This window comes from Carassius gibelio, chromosome B8 (genome assembly GCF_023724105.1).
Source record: "Carassius gibelio isolate Cgi1373 ecotype wild population from Czech Republic chromosome B8, carGib1.2-hapl.c, whole genome shotgun sequence".
Classification (NCBI taxonomy): Eukaryota; Metazoa; Chordata; class Actinopteri; order Cypriniformes; family Cyprinidae; genus Carassius; species Carassius gibelio.
The window spans coordinates 26,152,856-26,165,366 of NC_068403.1; the positions used below are offsets into that span (position 1 = coordinate 26,152,856).

The window sequence follows — 12,511 nt, forward strand, 5'->3', positions numbered from 1 at the left end:
AAATGTTGATTGATTTACATTCAATTAATGACGATTTGTGTGGATTTGTACTTAATCTCACAATTTTATTTTATTTTATTATTTTTTTTCTGTTCTTGTCGAATTTTGTGAGATTCAACCTTGCATTTTGTACAAATAAGACATATGACAATTGAAAAGTGTTAAAATAACCATAATTTTACTTGAAGCATGATGGTTATATTACAGAAATCAGTCTGATGGCATTCAAGACAATATTTTTTTTAATTACATTTTAGGAATAATCTTTAACAGAAACCTGGAAGAGTTCAGATTTGGGTGATATAGAAACCGTATTTTACTATAATAACATGAATGAATAGATAATGCAAATAATTTTCAGTTGAAAAATTACATGTATTTTTGAGCAGAGGAAAAGGTGCTTACACAGGGTGAGGCTATGATTTACAAATTATACACACAAATTGCAGGCATAATCATGCACAACTTTACATTACATTTTAAAACCAAACAACAACAACAACAACAACAACAACAACAACTGATGCCTGTTTAAAAATCGAAACATCCAAGACGTAATTTCAACAAGGTTACAACTGTTTCTGGAAGCATAGCCAAAAAAAAAAAAAAGAAAAATCCAGACACTGGCCAACAAAAGTGCGTATGCATAAAAAAATAAATAAAAATGATCAGAACCCGTAATCTCTCAACAGCAGCAACCTTGCCGTGTCATGCATCCTTTAACAAACAGTTCAATTAAAGCCAATCTGTCGACCAACGTCCCCTGAGAAATTAACAGCATCAAACACCAATCTATTTACCTTGGTTAAAAAGAAAAGCTTAACTTCATCTGAACTTTCTGTAACTTAGGCTGGAAATAACATTGTCTTTTAGGTTAAAGAAATAAGGCATAACTCATGTAAGCACACAAACATAAATCACGTGTAACAGAATTACGCTACAGCAGCCACAAGAAGACCTGAAATTAATTTTGAGATATGACTCTTGCTTCCTGTGGACACACTTGAGGATGCATGTCCTCTGTCTTTCATGCTGTGATTAATTTTTTTTATCCAAGCCGGTGTTATATCTAAAAATAACGCTATCAGTACTGTTTGTTCTGTTACAACAGTTATTTCACACATTGATAATTGCAATGTGACCATATACATTTTGAATTAAGCTTTATTTACTTTATGCAAAAGTGTTACATTTTGCAAAGAGGACAGATGGTATTGAATATAAATTTAAAGGACTCATGGGTCTAGATCTGAAGAAATCAAAAGAGAGATTATTAGAGATCTCATTTCAGCAATACCAAAGTACTAAAGCAAAATCTTAATTAGTATCTTCATTAACAGTCCAAATTATCTTTATTCAGAGAGTTTCAACCTCTCTGTAAAAGCACTGCAGTTACGAGTAAAATAAATACATCTGATATAATGTAAGCCTTAGTTGTTTTGATAGTAGTACCGTTTTTAAGTTTTGAAATCTTTTTAGCCACATTAAACCCTATTCATGAGACAAACCAAACACATTTTCATGCAAATCATTTGTAAAATATATATTTATATGTAATTTTGGTTTTGTGATCAGTTGTGAACACATTTGAAGTCGAATCTCTAAACTCCACTGGTATTTATAAGTCTATTTCTAAATCTATTTTTCAAATGCATGTTATAGATTGTATAGTGAATGATTCTTCTGTGCATAATTATTTATTTTCACCTTTCAAATACAATCAACAAGCCATGCATAGAACCAAATTGAAACCCTTTTTTTTCCCCATTAATTCATCACACTCAGATTAACATTAAAAAAAAAAAAAAAAAACATATGATTCAGGTCTTGAACATGTATGTTCGTTGGATGTACATCCATTTATTAGTTACATTTATTCTTTTAGCTGACGCTTTTATCCAAAGCGACTTACAATTGCTATGTAATGTCAGAGGTCGCATGCCTCTGGAGCAGCTAGGGGTTAAGTGTCTTGCTCAGGGACACATTGGTGTCTCACAGTGGATTTGAACCCAGGTATCTCACACCAAAGGCATGTGTCTTATCCACTGCGCCAACACCACCCTAGCAGACAAAACTCCCTGTTTCAGGACTGTTTGGCCTATTATTTAGCTGTTTGGTGCTGATGTGGTTAAATGGAAGCTTAAAAAAATAATTATTAAACCCCATTAAAGCTCTGTTGCCACAGCCAAACACAAACGGATGTTTACAGTCATTGCGATGCTTCTTGTGCATTTGTTTATTTGTTTGTTTGAGCATCCTGCCATGAGTATTGAGTTAAGTTTTTGCATTAAGGTTACAAAACAGTTAAATTAAAAAAAAAAAAAAAAAAAGATTTTTTTTTATTCCACTAGAGGCCTTTCAGACAGTATGCACTTTGTTCATTCCAGTGCACTTTTTTATTGTTTTTTTTCTCCACGTAAACGCTGTAGATGGACCTGTAGGACTGTTGCCCTCGCGAATCACATCTTTTGCAATGTCTCGCACATGAGCTTCACGCATTTTAAGATGCTGTGTCAAGTTAAAAGTATTTAATCTTTAACACGCTGCACCACTCATCAGTGAAGGCTCCGATCAGTGGACCAATCAGAAGAAACTGGAGGCGGAGCAAGCATTGCAAGTTTTTGTTTACAGAAAGTTGGCATGTTATGTTGTTATGTTGACAGCAACACAGGAGAGGAGGAATTTAGCAATGCACTTAACCCTAAACCATCTGAAAAGGGCTTCCTTAAGTCATTCAGTCAACCTACAAACTAGCTGACTGCCACAATATTTGTTAAAAATATTCAATGGTCAATAAAGCATGCCAGTAACACAAACAAACTTAATTCTTCAAACCATTCAAACACATTAGAAAGCTTCTTGTTTTACTACATGTGAATGGAGGAAGAGGTTTGGCTTCATTCAGGCACATCCTGTTGCAGTGACCACTGGCCCATTTCACACACTATCCACACAACAAAACACGTAGTATGTACTGGACACACATACTCAAGTGTGGCGCTATCACTCAAAAACAGCACTTGACTGGAGGATGAGAGAGATGGAGGGAGAATTCAGAAGTTAAAAGCCGATTTTTCCCCTTGTCATGGCGTAGCCCAGTTTGGCTTCATTGTTGATGAAGGACATGACGCCCAGGTAAGTCTCGATCAGGAGCGGCCGCTCCAGTATCAGCACACCATTGGCTCGTCCCGGGATGGGGAAGTCTTTATGGGCTTTTTTCACAGCCTGGATGAGCTGCGTCTTGAAATTCTCAAGCTTCAACGGAGAACAGAATGAAATGTTTATTGGACTTATATATACAGTCATGAGATCGAGATGTCTTGTAGGGCAGAACCAGAAGTCTTTGATTGCTTATTTGACAGCCAGTCAAGCACTGCTCGAATTTTCATTTTGAGAATTGTAAAAGTTTAGGATTTCATATTAAGGGTGTTTTTTTTTTTTTTTTTTTTTTTTTTTTTTTAAATAGATTTTTGTATCTAGTAGAAGTAGTGTTGTCGTGATAATGGAATTTCTCAATTTGATACAATACCTTTAAAAAAAATAATAATAATAATAAATATATATATATATATAAATCTTAGAATAGAATTTTTGAAAATGTCTCTCTCTCTCATATATATATATATATATGAGAGAGAGAGAGAGATAGATGGATAACAATTTTCAAAAATATGCCTTATTAAAATCATAAAATTTGACCGCTAAAAGGTCTTTTCACACAGTATTAATATATGTATTTTTACTTTACAATAGTACATTTACAATACTTTTTATTTCTTCTCTTGCAAAAGTTGAGTTTTTATTTTGGAGGAAAACTGAAAAGAAGCTTTGAATCCTCAAAAATGTTGTAAATGATGTGAACGTGCAAAAGCTTAAACTCCCAGCACATGCAGTTTGTTTGATTTTCTGTAAACCACGTCGATCTGAGACGCAGCAAACACCAGATCACGCACTTCCATGTGTGCACATTAATTCATCTATTATTTATTTATTCATTTAATCATTGAAAATGCACATCTCTAATGCATAAACTGAATATAAAATGTTTGCTAAGATGGACAATTTTTAATCTGTTGTCCCTGGTTTGTTAAAATACAAAAAAAAACAAAAACAAATACATTTATACACATATTCCCACATCTTGGACATTTCTCTGAAACACACAGTGCAGCACTATACTGCTATGCGTGTCAGAGAGAAGAGAATGCAGCTGGTCTCCAAACCGCAGAAGACGAGTACTGAAAACAGACAAATCACTATGAATCGAGCTCTAGCAGGAAGCACACGCACCTGACAGAGCAAGGCCACCTTCTCATCGGCGTGTGCCATGGGGTGTCCCGTGAAGGTGGCGTAGGGTACGTCAGTGGACCACGGGTTCCAGCGATTCACGAACGAAGGTCTTGGTCTCTTATCCCACTGGACACGGATACCGGTTCCCTCTCTCCTTCACACACACAGAGTATAACACTGCCTAAACCTCATTCAGATGTCTGCTATATAATGTACAATAACAAAACGTGGAGAAAACTATATGACATATAATTACAATGCCAGGATTACATTTTGTGCACGAGAATGAAGGGTCTTACTTGTTGAGGGACTTCGGGGGGAACTCGAACTCGCCGATTGAGATGGTGTCCACAGCGTTCAGGGAAACTCTGACGACCTGCTGACACTGGAGGTTTATGAAGTCATATTTGCACACCAGCAGAGACCTGCAACAAACCAGCGGCTCGTTCAGAAGCGCTTCCTGATACTAACGTATTAAACACAATTCTCAACGATGACCGCCTTTCTTACCTCTCAGTTATGAGAACCAGACTCTCTTTTTCATTGTTCCAGTGATCAATTCTGTGGTAGAATATAAAGAGCGCATGAATCTGGCTGAACAGACATAACAGAGAAGCGGTATAGTGAAGTTATCAGATGTAAGCATCAGTACTTTGATGTATGTTGTTGTGTAAAGCTTGCAATCTAGATTCTGTTCATTTAAAAAAATAATGCATGCAATAAAAGTAAACTGACATTGTGCTATAAAAGGGTGGCAATGGACTCACTCTGTTAGCAGCCACACGCTCAGAACCTCTCCGTCTTCTGAAGGCAAGGCAACCGTGCGGATATCATTGACCGCCTGCTCTATCGTTCCTGGCTGAGACCACAACAGAAACAGCTGCTTATTTAGGACTAGATGCTTGAAACTACAGCAAAGTGATGTCAGAAAAGAAAAGAAAAGATACAACTTATGTCTACCGTGTAGTTAAAATCCTTATAGGCCAGTGGTTCTCAACTTTTTGACTCCAAGGTTTCCATTTCCCCCAAAAAAGGTGTTCGGTGGCCCCATGACTTGTCCGGGTGTTTGTGGTTTACAGGGTAAGCAAAGGAGTTTTAAAAACATTTTTCCATTCACAATTTATTTATGGTATATTTGGGCACAAACAGAAAAGCATATATTCAAAATGTGTTATTTTTTACCTTTTCAGGTCAAGAAAATACGCCTTTATAGTTAGGATCCCTCATATATTTAGTCTTTCCAAGACATATTTCCTAATTTTTATTTGTTTCGTCTTATTTAAAATATTTTTAAGTCATCTTGGTTGAGAACCACTTAGTCCACATCCACAGATGACAACAGCTCAAGATCGAACACAAAACATGATCGGACATATACAGATTTGCAGAAATCACGATGCATCGAATGTGTTCAAAATTTATTCTAAATATATGATCAAATTCTGAAACAACTGAAACCACACACACACACACACACACACACACACACACACACACATGCAATAACAGGCTGTTCTCAACATGTACATCTATTTATTTAGTAGATACTTTTATACAAAGTGTCATAGAAAGGAAAAGGAACATCACAAACCAGAATATCAGTTAAAGGATTAAATATTTTTTTCTATATGGGTAATAATGTTTCAGGTAGTAAATTATAATTCATTAGAATTATGACATTTACATCGCCATAATTCGGAAAAGAAAGAAAGATTAAACGGTGGGCTCCATTATAATGGTCATCCCCGATTCATTTCAATAAATTCACAAACGTTGTCCCTAATCTTAAACCTCAACACCAGCAAAACTCTTTTGCAATACAAGACAGTAAGCAGCCTACTTTTTTATGTTTGCTGTCAAAAATGTAAACATTGTGCGCCATAAATGCAAAATAATTGGACTCTCCTTCAAATGTTTCCACTGCATACCATTTTAAAGTGTAGTGTTCAGTGTACAGTATATACAGTGGGCTACACATTACACACTATATCAGGATTCCATTCTGAACACAGTTTCACATCGTCTTTGCCTCTTTTGGGGTAAAATTGAAAGGGTAATCAATTTTATGTCACATTAATCAGTGATTTAAACTGTTAACTGGGGTTCCTTATTCTAGGTAGTGGTTCATAATTAATGTTACAAGGTTACTACATGTTTTGCTTTCATTCCAGCTAAAAGAGATCGCTGTTTATGAGGGCACAAACAAATGGCCGCATCACAATAACTGGTGAGGTCCCTATAGCGTTGTTTACCGAAGTGCGATTCGAGGAGGCTATATCGCATAAATGTGCACGTTTGATAGGGAGCTTCTTAAGGTTTTGCTATACAACCCCATCTAGTCAAGTAAACACCCTTAGATGCAAACAACTGTACACATAGTACAACCTTGACTATCGAGTCCGGGCGTGTTGTAGCAAATACTGGGCTACTTACTCACCCTAAAGACGAAATAATCCTTGACTTTGGCTCGCATGGTTGGGTTGTGGACTTTAAAAGGCGTGAGGGTCTGTAGCGGGGTGCAGCAGGCCACCGAGGCTCCAGATCGGGCCAAATCCAGTCCATCATCACAGTCCGCCGGGTGTAAGACAGCCGCACCCGGGCTCTCCGGGTCTACGCTGTCATTCAGCTGCAGCATTTCACTAAAGCGACGAGAACGAGCCGCAGATATCTGTAGAGAGTGACTGCGTTCAGGTCCAGCAGGGGAACCCTCCTGCTCCACTCCACGCACGATTTAAAGGGACCCGGTCTGTTTATGAGTTACATTCGGATTTTTAAAGGAACAGTTCAGCCAAAAATGGTCTCGCTGAAATCGCAGCAGAGCTGTGTAGAAACGGATTACATGACTGCATTATGTGATCAGATTCCAAAAATCAAGTCAGCTACTCATATTACAGTAAAGTCTGCTGCATTTTAATTTATAATGCTTATAATCAGATTACATTTTTATGGATTTTTTACATTTATAAAATAACAGATTAACAGAAAAAAACATAAGAAAGAAATTACAGAGAAGTGAGCAGAGAAAATGTTAGGCCTACTCCTCTCAGAAAACATACAAATAAACATATTTTAAAATTTTAATTTACTGTTTGGCGCATTGAGATTTTTATTTATTTATTTTTGACATTTCTCACAGTTTTTTCTGTAGTTCAAAATTACCCTTTTTGCATTTTGTAAGTAGGGGGTCACATTTATTTGTTATGCATTTATTATGAATTTGTTATGCTTTTTTTACGGCTTTCAGGATTACATATTCAAATAATGACGAAATGAAAAAAAAAAATTCTTCATGAAAATTAAAAACCATTTACAAGCAATTAGACCATATATGAAATAAATAATTATGCACGTTGTACCTATAGCTGTGATGTATAGTAATGTATATGATATATGAAACTGTAACAGAGCCGACGAGATGAGAGGAGAGCGGATCCAAGTGCAAGCTTTTTATTTATAAACATGGTCAAAAAGCAGGTAGGGCCAAACAGTGGCAAACAGGTATGGGACGGGCAAGACACAAGAATAATCCAGACGAGGGTCTCCAGTCAGCGAACAACATCCGGAGGGCTAGACAGAGAGAGATAATCCAGCCACAAGATAACAGTCCAGGCAGGGGCAGGGGCAAACGGTAAGACGGCAAGACCACAGGGCAATCTTAAAACCAAAGGCAAGGATCTATACACAGAAAAACTAAACTGAACTAGGAACTATGAATAAGACAAAACTCTGACAATAAACTGGCTCCGTATTGCAGCTTACACTAGGCCTGCATCCGAAAACTAAAAAATGCTGTCTTCGGAGGATGCATTTCAGTGTAGGAAGGCATTAAGACACGTCCAAATTCATTGTAAGCTTCAGTTCCTGTCACCTTCATATGCATACCTTCGTATGTTTTTGATCAACGTTTTCCTCTTTTTATGTCATTTCTGGCGAGAAATTAATATTGCAGTAATAAAATGTCCACTTAGTTATAACCAAAGCACTCTATATTTTGCTATAGATCATTAAACCGTTACTCTGCCTCAGAAGCCTGTCCGAAATCAGTTTCATGAGGTGCCTTCGTGCAAAAACGCTGCCTGCAAAGTCAATGACTGATATGGGAGCAAGTCTTGGCTTACCTGGCTTACACATAACATACTAATATGCTTTTAATATCCAAATCCGTTAAACGATTTTTAGGCTGCATTAATTAGGCAAACCGGAACCGGGAACACTTCCCACTTCCTTCGAAGAAGAAAAAAAAAAAAAGAAAAAAAAAAAAAAAAAAAAAAAAAAAAAAAAAAAAAAAAAAAAAAAGGGGGGAAGTCGTGGCCTAATGGTTAGAGAGTCAGACTCGCAATCGAAGGGTTGTGGGTTCTAGTCTCAGGCCGGACGGAATTGTGGGTGGGGGGAGTGCATGTACAGTGCTCTCTCCACCCTCAATACCACAACTTAGGTGCCCTTGAGCAAGGCATCGAACCCCCAACTGCTCCCCAGGCGCCGCAGCATAAATGGCTGCCCACTGCTCCGGGTGTGTGTTCACAGTGTGTGCAGAGCACGAATTCTGAGTCATACTTGGCTGAATGTCATATCACCTTCATAACACCCTATGTACTTGCTTCATCACTAGAAGAATGGCATCTACGCTAATATTAGTCTGTTTCTCTCTTATTCCGAGGTCACCGTAGCCACCAGATCAGAGGGTCACTGCAGTCACCCGGATCCAGTACGTATCCAGACCAGATGGTGGATCGGCACCCAAAAAGGACCTCTACATCCCTGAAAGACAGCGGAGACCAGGACAACTAGAGCCCCAGATACAGATCCCCTGTAAAGACCTTGTCTCAGAGGAGCACCAGGACAAGACCACAGGAAACAGATGATTCTTCTGCACAATCTGACTTTGCTGCAGCCTGGAATTGAACTACTGGTTTCGTCTGGTCAGAGGAGAACTGGCCCCCAACTAAGCCTGGTTTCTCCCAAGGTTTTTTTCTCCATTCTGTCACCGATGGAGTTTCGGTTCCTTGCCGCTGTTGCCTCTGGCTTGCTTAGTTGGGGTCACTTCATCTACAGCGACATCGTTGACTTGATTGCAAACAAATGCACAGACACTATTTAAACGAACAGAGATGACATCACTGAATTCAATGATGAACTGCCTTTAACTTTCATTTTGCATTATTGACACACTGTTTTCCTAATGAATGTTGTTCAGTTTCTTTGACGCAATGTATTTTGTTTAAAGCGCTATATAAATAAAGGTAAAAAAATTAATAAAAAAGTCAGCTGCCTAAGTTTTTGGATGCAGCCAGTGAGTGAAAAACGCAGAACAATACTCAGCGACTTGAACAGGAACTGAGTATGTGTTATGGTGCATTCGATTTTCAATTCATGTTGGATAAATTGTATTAGGAGTTAAACGCACATGAATGCACCAAAAAATATCTTAATTATGAATGGGAAACTCTGAATTTTCTTTAAGCTCAGAGTTTCCGAGTTGGGGGGTGTGTCAACAAGAACAATGGCAGAATCAGCATCTGCTGTTGATGGTAAATTTGTGTTGAAATCAATATTTTAGTTGTTGTATAAATTTTAATTGGTTAATTTCTTATTATGAAGTTATTTAATTACATTTTAGAACGAAAAATCCTATCAATTTTTTAACTTATAGGTGAAAATTCATTTGAGTTGCCATGTCGCATGTTGCATGTCGAACAGCTTAAAAAAAAAAAAAACTCTTTCTTGTGAGTTATTAAAAGAACGACGTAGTAATTAAGACTTGTCAACTTGTAAATAGCATAGACAGTAAAAGAAATGGACACAGCGACCCCATTGGATTCAACGTAGACAAGTGAAGTCAGTTAAAAGCACACTCTTCCTGGGGGTCATCTGACAATTGTAAGTCTTCTAATCGCTGTGCCACGAGAAATCTGAATCACCCACCGAATCGTTGTTGAATAATTTTGTCCCGTTGATTTTATGGACTCTCTATGGGCTTCTCCCTTGACTTCTCCCCCCCCGATAGCCTCATAGACAGTAAAAGATTGCCTTTTACAAAAACTGCTTCTACGGAGCCACAACGTAAGAAACAAGGTAATGGTACAGGATCTAATAAACATGTTGTTCGTTTAGATACAGTGATAACTTTATTTAGCTTTTCCTGTCCTATAGTTGTAAAGCACTGCAGTTTATCTTTGGGTGCGATGGATGAAACTGAAGGATTAGACGCAGTAGAATCATCAACGTTTAATAGTAATGACTTTATGAATTTCTTCACTGATAAAATAGATAAAATCAGAAATACAGTTATTGTATTTCTGATTTTATCTATTTTATCAGTGAAGAAATTCATAAAGTCATTACTATTAAATGTTGATGGAATATTTGAATCAGGTGATGTCTGGTTATTTGTTAATCTAGCCACTGTGCTAAATAAAAACCTTAGATTGTTTTGGTTATTTTCAATGAGTTGAAGCACAGTTTTTAGGGCCTGTCTATAGCTGGACATTTCCACCCAGTTCTAAAAACGTCCAAATAAGAATTTCTCCATTTGCGCTTAAGACTACGAGTTTCTTTATTCAGAGAAAAAGAGTACGTGGAGTACGGGATTGTTGCGTCTTTGTGTTTACAGAAATGTGGCTGATGGACAAAATCCCAGACTCCGGAATTGAGCTAGCTGGGTTAAGTTCAAGTTCAAGTTCAAGTCTGCTTTATTGTCAATTTCCACATGTACAGTACATACATACAGAGAATCGAAATTGCGTTACTCTCAGACCCCGGTGCATACAGATAACATTAACATTAAAGCCTAAAAAAAATAACTAGATCAAATATAAAATGAAGTCAAATATAAAATGAAGTTAACACTCCATAGAGTGGATAGAGTGATGTCAACATCAGGTAAGCTCCGAGGAGGAGGCCTTGCAATTTACACAAACAATTTGTGGTGCTATGATGCTAGGACGATTATTAAATCCTGTTCTCCTGATGTGGAGCTTATGACTGTGAAATGCAGACCTTTTTATTTACCACGTGAACTGGCAGCAATTTTTATTACTGCAGTATGTTCCTCCAAATGCAGATGTAAAGCAGGTTATGGGAGAACTTTACAAAACTCTGAGTCAGCTACAGGCAACCAATCCAGATGCATTTTTCATCGTTGCTGGGGATTTTAACAAGGCTAATCTGAAGTCTGTTTTACCTCATTTTACCAGCATGTTACATGTGCAACAACAGGAAAAAATACACTTGATCATCACTTGATTATACACAAACATCAAGAATGCATTACCTCATATTGGCAGCTCTGACAATTTGACTATTCTGTTGAAACCTGAATACTGACCTAGAGTGAGACAGGAGCCACCAGTGGTCAAGGAAATTAGAGTGTGGCCACAGTTGGCTTTCTCATCCTAACAGGGCTGCTTTGAGTGTACACAATGGAACATTTTTAAGGAAGCAGTAACATCGGAGGACTGTACAAACCTAGAGGAATATACAAAGATTGTGTTGGGATTTATTAGCAAATGCATTGATGATGTGACTGTTACAAAAACTGCGTCCAACTGATAAGTGTTGGCTTACATCAAAGGTTCGAACATTGCTAAGGCTTCAGGATGCTGCATTTAGATCCGGTGACACTGATGCGTACAATTTAGCAAGAAATTACCTAAAGAGAGCAATTCGAGAGGCTAAAAGAGAGTATGGAAAAAAGTTGTCAAGTAATTGTAATGACGCCAGGGACACATGGCGGTTATGGCAGGGATTTCAGACAGCTATAGACTATAAGCCTACTGTCCAGACAACAGAAAATGATCCCTCTCTACCAGATAATCTTAACACCCTTTTCTCTAGGTTTGAGATTAAAGATGATAAACTAGCACAAAGGCAGGTGCTGCCTCCCATCAACCAGGCATTCCAGCTGACGTCAGACAGCGTGTAGAGGGTTTTCTAAAAAATCAACCCTCGAAAGGTGGATGGTCCAGATCACATCCCAGGTTGCGTGCTAAAGAAATGTGCAGAACAGCTAAAGGATGTCTTCACAGACATATTTAACATCTCCCTCAGCCAAGCCAGAGTTCCCATCTGTTTTAAGAGTGCAACTATAATACCCTTGCCCAAGACGCCAAATCCAGCCACCATGAATGATTACCGTCCTGTAGCCCTGACCCCAATAGTTACGAAATGCTTTGAGCAGCTTGTTATGAACCACATCAAATCATGTCTCCCAACCAGTTTGGAC

General features: G+C 37.8%; 1 protein-coding gene across 1 annotated transcript; it reads right to left on the reverse strand.

Annotated features, from left to right (window-relative positions):
- Positions 1-156: 156 nt before the first annotated feature.
- tprg1l (tumor protein p63 regulated 1-like) lies at positions 157-7,053 on the reverse strand. Its single transcript, XM_052563648.1, has 6 exons — positions 6,728-7,053; positions 5,058-5,149; positions 4,801-4,851; positions 4,590-4,715; positions 4,291-4,444; positions 157-3,255 (listed from the first exon to the last, which is right to left on the reverse strand). Exons 1-6 carry the CDS (start codon positions 6,923-6,925, stop codon positions 3,061-3,063), a joined length of 816 nt encoding a protein of 271 aa, XP_052419608.1. The 5' UTR covers positions 6,926-7,053; the 3' UTR covers positions 157-3,060.
- Between the last annotated feature and the right edge of the window lie 5,458 nt (positions 7,054-12,511).